Source organism: Peromyscus eremicus, chromosome 10 (assembly GCF_949786415.1).
Source record: "Peromyscus eremicus chromosome 10, PerEre_H2_v1, whole genome shotgun sequence".
In the NCBI taxonomy this organism is placed as follows: Eukaryota; Metazoa; Chordata; class Mammalia; order Rodentia; family Cricetidae; genus Peromyscus; species Peromyscus eremicus.
The window spans coordinates 7,717,897-7,731,928 of record NC_081426.1 but is presented as its reverse complement, the minus strand read 5'-3'; the positions used below and the strand labels follow the sequence as shown (position 1 = coordinate 7,731,928).

Genomic DNA, 14,032 nt, shown 5'->3' with positions numbered 1-14,032 from the left:
CAGACCTGGTCACTCACACCTAAAATTCCAGCACTCAGGAGGCTGAGGCAGGAGAATCAGGGGTTTAAGGTCATCATAGCTACAGAGCTATCCTTGTTACATGAGATCCTATCTGAAAAAAACAAAACCACAAACACAAATATATATAAACATATAAATCTATATTAAAAATTCAATATAACCAGCTGACTTTCAACCAGGAGGAATTCAACTGATGTATGTACCACAAGGCAAATCAAAGCGAAGCAAACGCTTTGCAGTAAGATTTCACTGCATGGGTACAGGAAAAAAAAAATCCTAAGGATTTTACCTGCTAGAATGAAAAAGTAATGTTTAGTCTTTCCTAGAATAAGAAGTACAGGGCAGCATCAAAATCATCTCTACTAAGATTTCAGGCTTAAAAATACAAGAGATTCAGTTAAATACAAATTTCAAATGAACAATTACTTTTGGGTAAATATATCCTCCTTTCCAATATTCAGATCATGTGCTCATAAACACAATTATGCAGAGAACACAGATGGGAGAAAATTGAGACAAAATATATTCTGAGTCCCTTAAATTGTATTTGAGAAAGAGACCACACACCCTGTGTTCCTAATTATGATTGTGCCTCCTGTCCATGTTCTCCACTCATTCTCTTCATTATCCATCACTAATTTTGATAACATCTTTATCTCTTTTTCATGTGTTTCGTTTCTGAAATATCTGTATTTGTGAGCAAGCTTACTTAAAAAAAAAAAAAAAAGGAAGTCATTTGTTTCAGCTAACCTTACTCCTAACTTCCAGCTCTATTATTAAAGTGTAAGCTGTCTCTCAGGTACATTCACTTTTATTAGGGGAAAAAAAGGTTATCTTGAAATTCACATACAAAAAGTTGGTGAGTAGTATGGTCTACAAAAATAAATTCTTCCCGTACTTCCTGTTATGTGATACAACAGAGTCATACTAAAGAAAAAATGTGACTAAACACAAACTTTCTAAAATTTAAAAAGAACATTTCATCAAAGATGTATGTATTAATCATTAGTAACCACAGTATGTGCCACATAAGGTAACTGTGCCCCCCTCATTTTGTTCTTTTATGAAATAATGAAAAATTTTAAATATGTACATAAAGCATCTAAAAGTAAATAGAATAGAATCACAAGAATAATGACTTTGTCTGCTACAACTAATCATCTCAAAAGGCGAGATAGAATCAAAGCACAGTATTTTTAAAAGGTCAACGGAAACAGCTTAATGGCTAGCTAAGAAGTCATAATTTGCTAATTTACCTGAACAGTAGTTAGGATCATCATATAAAATCCTGTCTACTTGTGGCATTTATATAATTCTGCTTACGAGATTGTGATCTATGATACTTTTACATTATAAGCACCACCTATTCAATTACACAAACCTATTTACATATGACATCCGGAGAGAAATGAACAAATGATCTTAAATGCTTGGTAATCAATAAGAATACTTTTTGAGGTTTCAATGTCATATTACAAAAAGGGTCTAAATTAGTGATAAATTGAGCAAATTTTGTTGCTCTTAACTTACTATTCCAAATGGAATGGGGATTTTTAAATGTATTTCACATTTTTTCTCTATATGGTCTTTATACCTGATAATGTAGTCAGACTCCTTTAAACTATATGTTTGCCTAGAAGTTTCAAATAACTGAATTACAAGTTAAATGACATGATGTATTTTAAATAGTCTCATTTAGTGCAACCCTTGATTTTTTTTTTTAAAGCAAGAAGATAACGACACTACAACTTACAGATTTATTTTCTTTAGTTTGTTGGTTTTTTTCCTGACAGTACTGAGAATCGAACTCAGGGCTTCACAGAAGCTGAGCAAGCCCACTATCACAAGCTACAACACGAACACAACTTTTAAATCCTTGCCATTTCTTTAAAAATTCCCCCTTTTAATTTTGGGAATCACTTTTATAACAGCACAAATTATGTGTCCTTAGATAAATTTCAATTGTATCACATTTTAAAATCATAGCTGTCTTACAGTACTTTATGTAATAAATAATTTTTCTCTTGAAAAAATGTCAAGCATTACGTTCATGTACTATATTAATAAAATCTTGCTGAGTAGACAAGGGCAGAGATGTTTTATTTAACAGAGCTTGACACTCTACAACTTTCATACAAAATCTCTTGTACTTTTAATCTGAACGTGAGTTAAATTGACGAATTTACAAGATTACCTGAAAGTCTCGGTTCATTTAAATGGGTAAAGAGAAAGTTGAAATATTTTAAACTACACTTGTTTTCTCATGAAAACCACAGACAAACTGAAATCAAGTGTCATGTGAAACACCCCAGTTTCCTTTAGGGCCTACAGCAGGAGCGACGCATTGTTCTGCTCAACTCTTAAAGAGTTCATTAAGCTTTCTACTTCCTCTTCTGTGCCAGACGTCGGCCGCCGCCTGCTCCTCAGTGACCCGCGGGGTCACCGGGAAGATAAGGGTCAGCATCCCTCCCGCTGCACCGACGGTGTGCTCCTAGTTCCCACGGCCAGGGGAGCGCCCGCCGCCACCACCACCACCACCACCACCACCACCACCACCACCACCACCACCACCACCACCACCCGGGCTGCTTTGGCTACAGGGCTGTCACTCTAGGCTCGATCCCCTGGCCTGGAAACCGTTTCTGATAAACGTGTTCGCCTCCAAGAAACATTTGCAGGAGGTGATCATATTTCCATCCCCACCCGTTACTTTAAAGCACCATCAAAAACTCGTCTCGCCCTCTTGCTGCCAACAAAACCTTCGTGCAGGGTTGGGAGTCGAGGACGTCTCTGCACGGCCAACTAGACAAGAGATCCCTTCAGCTCGCAGAGGGGGAAAGCTGGCGTTTTCGCTCGGAACGGGTTAAACGCCACCGAGGTTTCACAGCCACGCCATGCCGCACAACTGTCAGCCCAGGGGCGCCGAGCCACCGGCTCGCCCGCGGCGCGGAGGTTCCTCTTTTTGTTCGAGGGCGGAACGCGGCGGCGTCCCAGCGCGGGTCTGGAACGCGGCGGCCCTGTGCCGCCCTCACGGAGCTCCCCGCGGGTCGGGAAGCTCGGGGGCTGAGATCGGGTTACAGGGCGCCGCCGCTTCGATTTCGCACGCACACCCCGACGCGGGCACCTTCTTAAACGGCTGACAGTTTGCCAGCCGAGACGACTTGAAAGGCGGAACGCCCCAACTCCAACCCGGGCCCCCGACAGCTCCTTCCCGGGACCCGCCCGCAGGTGCTCGCCCGGGTACTCACCCGAGGCCATGGCTCGGCTCCGCGCGCCGCCGCCGCCGCCGCCGCAGCTCCCAGCGTCCGGCCAGAGGCTGCAAGCCGGTCCGTCAGCCGCTCGGTCAGTCAGTCCGCCAGTCAGGCAGTCGGTCGGTCGGTCAGGCAGTCAGTCAGCCAGTCATCAGTCAGTCAGTCCGTCAGCCAGCCAGTCAGCCCGCCCGCCAGCCAGTCAGGAGGCCGACAGCCTCCGCCGCCGGGACCCGAGTCTTCGGGCCACCCCCGGGCCTCCTCTTCTTTCCCGGCCCGCTCTGGGTTTGCGGCTCACACCTTCCCACCCCTCAGTCTTCACGCCGGGTCACTAGTGTCCTGGCTCGCCCCGCCAGGATGCCGCGGCAGGGGCAGGGGGCGGGGCGGACCGCCCAGCGGAACGGGGATTTCCCGCGGCTTGCGTCACTCGCGCCGCCGCCCACCCGGGGCTGGGGGCGGGGCCTCACGGCGGGCGCGCCCGCGCTGCCCCTCCCTCCCTCCCTGCCGGAGCTCCGGCGGCCTGCGCGCTCCCGCGAGGAGCTCCCGGGGTCGGGGGCGCGCGGCGACGGGGGCGCGCCTGAGGAGCCGCCGGCCCCGGAGAAGTCCCTCTCCGCCGGTGTCCTTCGCAGCGCCGCTGTAAGCGGAGGGGCGGGCCGGGCGGTGCAGCGGGCGCTCTCCTTGGCTGCCCGAGGCTCGCCCGGGGTTTTCGAGCGGTGCTTCCCCCTCTTCCCGATTTCGCACATGCAAATCTCCGCCCCCGCGCCCCAGCTCGCGGCCGGCCGGCCGGCCGGGTGCCCCGAGGGGAAGTGCGGAAGCGCCGGCGCCCGCGTTCGGCGGTAGGGCGCGGATTTGCATACGGGGACCCCCGCAGTCTGATTTTCCCTCTAGATCGACATGGCGTCTTTTACGAACCAAACGCTCTCAGCCCGGCCGGGCTGCGCGGCGAGGCCTCCAGTCTGTGACCGTGAAGATTTGACCGAGATACCCACGACCTAAGCCTGGGCCGAACTGGTAGTGCACTGACGGGTCTGGCGGAGTCCTGCTTTGCCTCAGTTGCTCAGGGCACCTGTTCTCTTGGTCTGTGATGTGTTACCATCTTCATTGTATACACGAGTTGATGGAGGAGGTTTGGAGAAGTAGCTTGTCGGTACTTGTCCTGCGAAGGAAAGGCACGATTTAAGATTACCCAGCCCAAACCGGGTGGTGGTGGCGCACGTCTTTAATCCCAGCACTTGGGAGGTAGAGGCAGGCGGATCTCTGTGAGTTCGAGGCCAGCCTGGGCTACACAGCGAGTTCCAGGACAGGGTCCAAAGCTACACAGAGAAACCCTGTCTCGAAAAAACTTAAAAAACAAAAAAACAGATTACCCAGCCCAGTACACTCAAGAGAACCTGAGGCAGGTGGATTGTCTCAACAACAAAAATAACCCAGGGTTATCTGGCTCCGCCCCCTGCGTTCTCCAGTCACTTACTGACTAAAATAAGTATGGAGGGGAAATAGAAAATGGCATCCTGAAGGCTGACAAGATGGGTGAGGGGGTAAATGCGCTTGCCACCAAGCCCGACAACCTGAGTTAGATCCATGGAAGGAAGAGAACCAACTTCCTCCGACCTCAGTTGTCCTCTGACCTCCACATGTGCCAGAACGCATGTGCTTGGAAGGACGCTGAAAAAGATAGTTAAAATATATGCCATCCTGTTATTTAAAAAAAAAATCCTCGTGTCATACAAATACCCCAAAGTGAAGGACGCCCTTAAGGAAATAATTAAAACCCGTCAATTCAAAAGTGTCTTCACAAAAGGTATAAATAGTAGTTGTTTTCTTTGGTTAAATACAATCACAGACAAATCACAAAGACAAAACAGCAACAGAAAAAGCGATTTGTAGGGTGGATTATGTCCAGCACCCCGGAGGCCAAGGCTGGAGAATCATAACTTTGAAGTTAGGATGAGCTGCAAAACATGGCTTCGTGGTGCATGTGAACTGAACACACACACACACACACACACACACACACACACACACGCACACACACCCTTCAGCCTTTAATGTAGCCAGATCCATAGGATGAGCTGCAAAACATGGCTTCGTGGTACATGTGAACTGAACACACACACACGCACACACGCACACACACACACACACACCCTTCAGCCTTTAATGTAGCCAGATCCATAGGATGAGCTGCAAAACATGGCTTCGTGGTACATGTGAACTGAACACACACACACACACACACACACACACACACGCACGCACACACGCACACACGCACACACGCACACACACACACACTCTTCAGCCTTTAATGTAGCCAGATCCATACAATATTGTTTCTACTTGTCTAATTGTTTTTATCCAAAGACAAAGTAAATAAGAAGCTACATCTTGAAGCCAAGAAAGGTTTAAATTCTCATGGAGATTTTTAGGCCTTGTGCTGGGCAGGAGGTGGTGTTACTCTACAACTGATAAGGCGTTAGTTATTGGAGTTTATAGAGAGCAGCATGTGGTAGTTTTAGCGCGGAGTGTCACATGTCTGTAATCCCAGCACACAGGGAGGTGGAGGTAGGAGAAGGGGTTCAAGGTCATACTCTACTATATAATGAATTTACAAAGCCAGCCTGGGCTATGGGAGAGCCTGTCTCAAAAAACAAACATCCAGGAATGTTTTTGTTACTTTATTTCTGTAAAGAAAATAAGATGGCTGGAGTAATCGAAATTGCCTGGGTTCTCCTGAAGGGATACTCTGTGGAAGTGATATTTGAACTAAAGGACAATCCTTTTTCCTGGAACTCACTCTGTAGCCCAGGCTGGCCTCGAACTCACAGAGATCTCCCTGCCTCTGCCTCCCAAGTGCTGGGATTAAAGGTGTGGGCCACCACCGCCCGGCTATGGGACAATCTTAACCATGCATTTGGTGTGTCTGTATGTACATTTTGGATTTTACCCTGGCTGTGTGTTAAACTGTTAGCTGTGCTCCCCAGGTGAAGGCGGAGCAGCTGCGCTGTGCAGTGATGGGGATGAGACCTTGCTTTGCACTAGTGTTTGTTTGTGCAGAGGACACCGTGAAAGGAGGTCGGATATTTGATGTCAGGGCCAGCTGGTAAAATTGAAACAGCTGAGGATTTTTTTTCAATTAAAAAAAATTACTCATTTTACATGCCAACCGCAGATTCCCCCTCTCATCCTTCCTCCCGCTTTCCCCCTGCCCCCCACCCCACTCCCTATTCCCTCCTCCAAAAGGGTAAGTCCTCACATGGGGGGACAGCAGAGCCTCAGCTGAGGATTTTTTTTTTTTTTTAATGAACTCAATTTTGGTAAAATAGAGGTAATTAAACTGGGTGGAATAGCACTTTCCAGTAATCCCAGGACTGGGCAGGCTGATGCCAGAGGATCTGAAGTTCAAGGCTAGCCTAGGTGATGGTAGGAGACTCTGTCTCAATCAAATGGATATTAAAAAATGGAGGTCACTTGTGACTTGAGAACTGTGCTATAAAAATGGTGATCATGAAGCTGAATTGAAGCAGGCTGAGGAGACTGATGGCTGAGGAGAGACTGATGGATGTGGTAGGTATAGACTTTTGGAAGTGTTGAAGAAAACAGAAATGGAGTGCTAGCTGGTGCAGGGTGTGGATTTACATTATGCTCAGGGCTATCACTAACAAACTCAATTTCAACAAGTTAGTACAAAGTCCCCTGTGAGTTGACTGGCTGTCTTCTAAGAGTGACCCAGGTGCCTTCCATATTGCAGTACCAATATAGAGAACAGGCTGGGCCTGTTCTGACTTACTTTGTGATATGGAATATCACCTTTCAGGCTATCCCTAGCTACCTCAGTTACTTTTCTATGACAGTCACAAAATGCATGAATGGTCAAGTTAATTTATAAAAGAAAGCATTTAATTTGAGGGCTTGTGGTTCTAGAGGGTTAGAGTCTGTGACCATCATGGTGGGAAACATGGAAGGCAGGGTACCAGAGCAGCAGCTGAGAGCTTACATCTTAAGACAACAACTATGAGGTAGAGAGAGAGGAAGAGCCAACTGGGAATAGTGTGGACTTTTGAAACATCAAAGCCCACCCCCGGTGACACACCTCCTAATCCTTCCCAAATAGTTTCATCAATTTTGAACCAAGTTAAAATATATGAGCCTATTGGGGGCATTCCCATTCAAACCACCACACTAGCCTTAAACTAATTCATTTTACAAAGCAACAGCCATGACCTGAGTTACTCCATTTTGAGTATAAGTGCCAAGAGAGAATGAGTCTACCATCTTGCTTCTACAAGTAAACAACTATTAGCTGCCAGCACACCAGGAGACACAGACCAAGAGCTAAATATAGCTAATGGTAATCAGAAGTGCCCTACACATGAACTTAAAAATCGTGTTGCAGGTAATCAACCCCCTTACCTGGGACTATAAAAGAAGGAGCACCCCAAGACCAAAATGTGACAGGCATGCTAACTGTCACCCAGCTACCTGTCATAATCCTCATCTGGGATAATTGCTATATCAAGGACTGTGTTTGCCTCTGTACCGGTCTCCAGCTTAAGCAGAGCCTCCTGCGGGTGACTCTCAGCTCACATCAAACTGACCCTGTCACTTGGACTGGCATTTGACATTTCTGCACCTGAACAGCTCTGTGTTTGAACAGCTGGATGCCTGCAGTTTGTCAGACTTCTTGCCCAATCTCCTGCAGATTCTTCCTTGTGCCTGTGTGTGTTTTCTGTCTCTGACCTCAGGAAAGTGGCTGAACTCTGTAGCTTCTTTTACCCTTTCTTAGATATTGTTTAACCTGTTACATATATGCATGGATACACACACACATACATGTATGTATTGTGTAAACTGACCTGAGAGTTAATGCTAATAACTAAGATTAAAATAAAAGAAAGTCTGGTCTCCAGTGGGCAGCTGGAGACTACTTGGGAAACCGTAGTCAGCAAAACTGATGTAAGCTGTGAATTTATTTTTACTTAATAGATCCCGACATTATAGAAAGACACAAACGTGTCCATGTTTCTGACATACATGCCCATAATGGGGAAATTCCACAGAGTCTATTTGATAATCAAAGGAATTTATTTGGGATTAACTCACAACAAGCATGGTTGAATCCAGGAGAGGCGGAGGGAGGTCCAATGCGGTTCTCTGGAGAACTCTGCCTTTATCCACAGCACCAGCATCCAGTATCCAAGACCACGAGGTGGTCAAGAGAGCAAGCATGTACTCATCCCAGGTCTTAAGGGATCCCCCCATTGGCCACGCCCCGGGGGGCAGGTACCTAGCAGTTACCTGCTGCCTACTAATGGCAGTGCTTCAGGGTAAAGCACAGATGCCATAACAAATGCCCATAACAAATAAGTAACACCTTTAAGGCTGCCTTGCCAGGGAAGAGCAGAAGATCACAAGTGAAAGATTAATGTGGGCCGGGCACAGTCTGCCTTCCTATTACTGTGCACTAGGACAGTACACACTGCCATAGTTTCCAGAGAAATCAGGAGACAGAAATTGGTGAGGGAAAGTGAGAACCAATGCTGGCACATAGCTATAATCCTAACACCTGGGAGAGTGGAGCAGGAGGATGGTTGTGAGTCTGAGGTCAGTCTGTGCTACAGAGTAACACGGAAGAAGGAGAGGAGGCGAACAAACAAGATCTCAGTAAGTGCTGGCGGTCTCTGGTGGGGAGGTTTTCTTCCCAGGAGACAGTCACTGTGCAGTGTAAGGATGGACTAGGCGGTGAGGGAGGTTGGTGATGATTGGTGGAGCTTTAGAGCCCAAGTGGTGTAGAGCAGGCAGACCTCTGCTGTCACGAGGAAGGAACTGAGTTGCCTTTGCTAGAAAGCATTGACTTATCACTTGGTTCTACAAGGCTTTAGACTTGGTCCTCACTCCTCTTAATATTGTGACCCTTAAATACAGCTCCTCATGCTGTGGTGACCCCCAACCATAACACTATTTTCGTTGCTACTTCATAACTGTAATTTTGGTACTGTTATGAATCGTACTGTAAATATCTGGCATGCTGACCCCAAGGGGGTCGTTACCTACAGGTTGAGAACCACTGCTTTGAACATAGGATAAAGGACTGGTGCCTTACCTTGGTTGGGGTCTGTATCCTTTACTCTGGCTGAAGGCACAAGGATAAGTCACTCGGGAGCGCTGCAATTACAGACCTGCACTACCAGACCTGGCCTTTATGTGGGTTCTTGGGGGGCCTGAACTCAGCTCCTCAGGTTTGCTCAGCAAGCACTTTACTCACTGAGATGTCTCTCCAGCCTGGGAGCCATGTTTGACTCTCCTGTCACCTCCAGCCTACCCTACAACCTCCATCCACCATACATTCTATTGCGATGATTCTTTTTTTTTTTTTTCCTTCTGTTGCTATGGATTGCACTTAAGGCCTGGAGGAATGTTCAGTCTTTTGACATTGTTATGATACATTGTCACCTACAAAGTTCATACTTGAAAACATCATAGTTCAGTTGCAAAGAAAAAAACTTGCAAAAAAAACAATCTCATACTGTTTTAAGTGTTCATGATTTTGTGTTTGGTTGTACCATAGCTATCCTGGGGCACATATGGCCCTTGGACTTCAGGTTAGACCCATCTGGAAACGTGCTAAGCATGCTAAGCCTGCCACTGAGCTACGAGGGTAGCCCTCTTTTTGACTTCCGCTGTCATTGGGAAGTCTTTGTGATGTCTCATCTGAACAACTGGAATGTTCTAAGTATTTTTACTTCTGTCCTCTTTAAAAATCAAGTCAAATCTATTGCTGCCTGAGTCACCTGTGTGAATGCACATCAGGTCACACCACGTTTGTGATTTAAGACCGTCCTTGGGTCCAAGCACATGGCTCCCAGTCTCCTCCATAATCTAGCCACTGCCTCCTTCCTCAGCTTCATGTCTTGTATTTTACACCTTTTTGAAATGCTTTATGCCCCTACAATGTGTAAACAAGGCTGTTTCTTATTTATCTGCTTTTGTTCTTCTCCCTCTGCCTAGAACACTTCGTCCTGGAGACGTGCCATGTTTATGCATTGAAAATGTCAGTATTGCCGAGTAATCACTTCCTAGCTGTGACCCCTCCACACACTCACTGTTTTCAGCAAAGTCTGCACTAGTTCTGAGCCTATGGCAGTCTATAATCTATTGTATTCTGAAACTTGGTTGTACTAACATCTCTTCAGTTTGATGGCAGCAAAGTCTTTTGTCCTTTTAACAAAAATCTTACGGAACAATTTTACTTTTTATTCTTTTGATATCTTATTTGGAGTCATAGACCCAGAAGACATCCATTTGCTACTTAGATTTGTCAGTGTCTTGAATTATGAATTCTTCACTGCTGTGTTATTAATAATTAGGGTGTGTGTGTGTGTGTGTGTGTGTGTGTGTGTGTGTTAGTTGGTTCATCCCTTTAATCCCAGCACTTGGGAGACAGAGGCAGACAGATCTCTGTGAGTCTGAGGCCAGCCTGGGTCTACATAGCAAGTTCCAGACCAGCCAGAGCTACATGATGAGACTCTGTCAAAAGTATTATTTTATATGTTTAAGGCATGTTCATTAGTTCAAAAACATTTCCCCTCCACCTTATCAGGGCAGTGCCCATTGTTCAATAACAAATGTACCTGATACGCCTTTTACTTACCTGAAGTGAAATCTATCTTAAATATATACTTTTAAATAAGTCAAGGTAATGCTCTAACAGCAGTATGAAGGAGGAATAAACAGAAGATAATAAAAAAATAACATTGAGTCACGCATGGTGGCTGACATCAGTAATTCCATCATTTAGGAGGCTGAGGCAGCAGGATTGCCAAGAGTTTGAGGCTGGTCAGCTACCTTTGGATACCCTGTCTCAACACAAATAAATAACAAGTAAAGCCAACCTTGATGCAATTGCAGCCAACACTGGTATGTTATATTGGACTTGCAAATATTCACACCTTAAAATCTTTCTGAAATAAAAACACTCCCTCAATTTATGAAGTGTTTGAATTCCTGGGAAATTATATATATATATATATATATTAAGCCCACATACAAAAACGTGCGGCTTTGTGTGTAAAGGGAGCTGTGTTCAATGCTGTATTTATCACAAAAGTCTTCCCACCTTCATGAATGGGAATGGAGAGAGAGTGGAAAGTGGGAGACCCCCACGGTGCTTGCTGCACTGGAATGCCCCTTGCAGAGCGTCTAGCAGCCTTTAGCACCCAGCTCTGAAGGAGGGAAGGATAACCGTTTATCACTGTAACAGCCAGCAGCTTGGCCACAGGTTTCCCAAACATCCACGATGGTTTGAAACTGCTTTATAATTTTGGTGGTCATTATAAGCAGTCTGGAAAGTTACTATATATGCAGATTCCTTGGTCCCACTCTCAGATATTCTGAATCAATAGATAGGGGAACAGCCCTAGAATCCTCAGCTTATTTCTTGACTTCTTAGGAATTTTGCCCTTCAGAACTCAACTTGAGAAGCTTTGCCTTAGACTATGCATAATAGTCAATAATCTCCAGAGACCCTCTTCTAATAATCTTTATGTTTAGAAATATTATTTAGTGTTTTTATGTTTTAAAGCCATAAAATTGTAGTAACAGTATTGGCAATAATATTTTATTGCTATCTCTTTATTATAAACAAAAGAAAACATTTTATGAGCAATGAAAATTGTAGTAATACTATCTATTAATTTTTACCACTATGGAATGCATGTAAAATTTAAGACACAACTTGTAATTGTGGTAATGGAGAATGAATGGAAGGGTCAGGTCAGGTGGGGCCAGGGAAAGGTCTTGGAGGTAACTGGGGAGCACCAGGTTAATCACTGTCTATCAAGAAGTCCGAATCGATGAAAGAATGGAGAAGAAAGGGCAGGCCATACTTCCCATGCTTCTTGACATCTGAACTAGATAACATCTCTTTTCCAATATCAGTTGAGAGCTGAGAGCATCTCTGTTTGTGAGCAGAATATGTAGTTCATGTTCTAGTCCTGAGGCACTCCTCTCTAGGTCCAAGTTGCTTTCAAAGGAAGTTACAAGACTGCTGAGTAAATAAAAAGTCAGGCAAAATAAGTCAGGCAAAAGTCAGGCATTAATACATAATGGAAACTGTGAAAAATGTCTCTTGAGTTACCTTTGTCCTACATGAAAGGCCCTTGCTTTGCAAACTCACTTGGAATCTGTGTGAGATTGAGATGTTAACTGCAAGTCATTTAAGGATGCCATCTTACCTCTGTTTGCTCATCTGTAAACGGGGTTATAATACAATAGCTGCTGCATAGGCTTACCATGAGACCTTACCATAGAGCAGACAACCCAAAACCAAATTTCTGTTTTTCAATTGCTACATTTGACTAATATGGGTATATATTAGGAAAAAGAGGGAAATAAGGATAAAATTTATTAACAACAGAGTACTTTGTTTCATGGGGGAGAGCTGCTTTTTTTTTTTTGAGACAGGGTCTTATTGTGTCTAGGTATACAAAGAAGTTTGTAATTCAAACATTTTACTTATAACAAATGACAAAGAAACTTACTTTAAAATAATTCTTAACTGGTGTATTATCCCAACCCTGTAATGTCAGCACTTGGGAGATGGAGGCAGGAGGTTCAGGAGTCTGAGGTCATCTGTGATTACTAAAAATCTGGGGTTGCTTAGACTACATGAGACTCTGTGTTGTTTTTAAATACGCAGCACTGGTTACCGTTCAAGAAAGGTCACGGAAAAAAAAAAAAAAAAAAAAAAAAAAAAAAAAAAAAAGAAAGGTCACGAGGCACAAGGCACAACAAAACCCAGTATCAGAGCTTTATTGGGAGTGTCGGGGGGACAGAAAAGACTAACCAGCCTGGGAAGAGACATGTGCAGAGGGAGAGTGGTGGTGGGGGTAGAGCAGAAGAGAGGGGAGGAGTCTGTGTCCGGCTTTTTAAGGGTTCCCCTGCACATGCGCAGGTGGGCTTACAGAGCTACGCCACAGAGCTATGCCATGCATACGCTGATTGCATGACCACGCCATGTGTATTATGTAATCACACAGTGCATGAATGACGTAAGACATAAGACCCCTTACTTGGCTACTGAACTGTGCAAGTGTGGTCGTATAGCTGGAGTGGCAGAATCCTAACATTCCAGACTTTTTGTTTATTATAAAAAAGTGGATGGACGGGAATAGGGTCATTGTTTCTCCCAGAAAAACTGCTTCCAGCTTACTTGGTGGTCGTCGGTTGACTCTTGAGGGGCTAGGGAAGGGGGCTTCTGAGGTAGACAGGTGTCCTGGGATGGAGGGCTATTGTCTGCTGCCCTGGAGCTGTTCATCTTTCCTGGCTTGGGACTCTGGCTGCTTGTGTCTGACAGGATGCAGGTGAGACAGAGAAAAGCTTAGAAAAAAGAATTATTATTATTATTAATATTATTACTATTATTTTATTTTTTCCTTTGGGGGAGGTTCCCAGGGTGTGAGAGAGAGTCCTGAGACCAGGAAAGTTTGGGTTTGCACTTATCTGAAGTAGATCTGAACTGTCCAGATGGATTTAAGCTGGTTTCTGGAGCTTAGAAAAAAATTTAAACATATTAAGAAGCATCCATAAGAAAATTAAAGTCTTGGGCTGGTGACTATAACATGACATTGTAGTGTTTAGTACTCTGCTTATATTGGTTAGAGAGAGAGAGAGAGAGTGTGTTTTGGAACATGTTTTTAATTTTTACCTGAGATAAGTTTTATCAGAGACAGATTATTTAAGGCACTTGTTTCCTTTATTAGTTT

The 14,032-nt window shown here is 44.8% G+C and overlaps 1 protein-coding gene and 1 long non-coding RNA gene across 5 annotated transcripts in view; one reads left to right on the top strand and one right to left on the bottom strand.

Annotated features, from left to right (window-relative positions):
- Positions 1–3,656, bottom strand: part of Rel (REL proto-oncogene, NF-kB subunit) — a 30,236-nt gene extending 26,580 nt beyond the window's left edge. Inside the window, exon 1 of one of the 4 annotated variants that reach the window (XM_059275280.1) lies at positions 3,270–3,656. In XM_059275280.1, the coding sequence (XP_059131263.1) occupies positions 3,270–3,279 (10 nt within the window). In that variant the 5' untranslated portion in view covers positions 3,280–3,656. Of the gene's footprint in view, positions 1–2,724; positions 2,990–3,269 lie in introns of those variants that run through there. The other 3 variants (XM_059275282.1, XM_059275283.1, XM_059275281.1) reach the window with 3 other exon arrangements.
- Positions 3,032–14,032, top strand: part of LOC131920829 (uncharacterized) — a 95,462-nt gene continuing 84,461 nt past the window's right edge. Inside the window, exon 1 of the long non-coding RNA XR_009381783.1 lies at positions 3,032–3,363. This is a non-coding gene — a long non-coding RNA (uncharacterized LOC131920829). The remainder of the gene's footprint in view (positions 3,364–14,032) is intronic.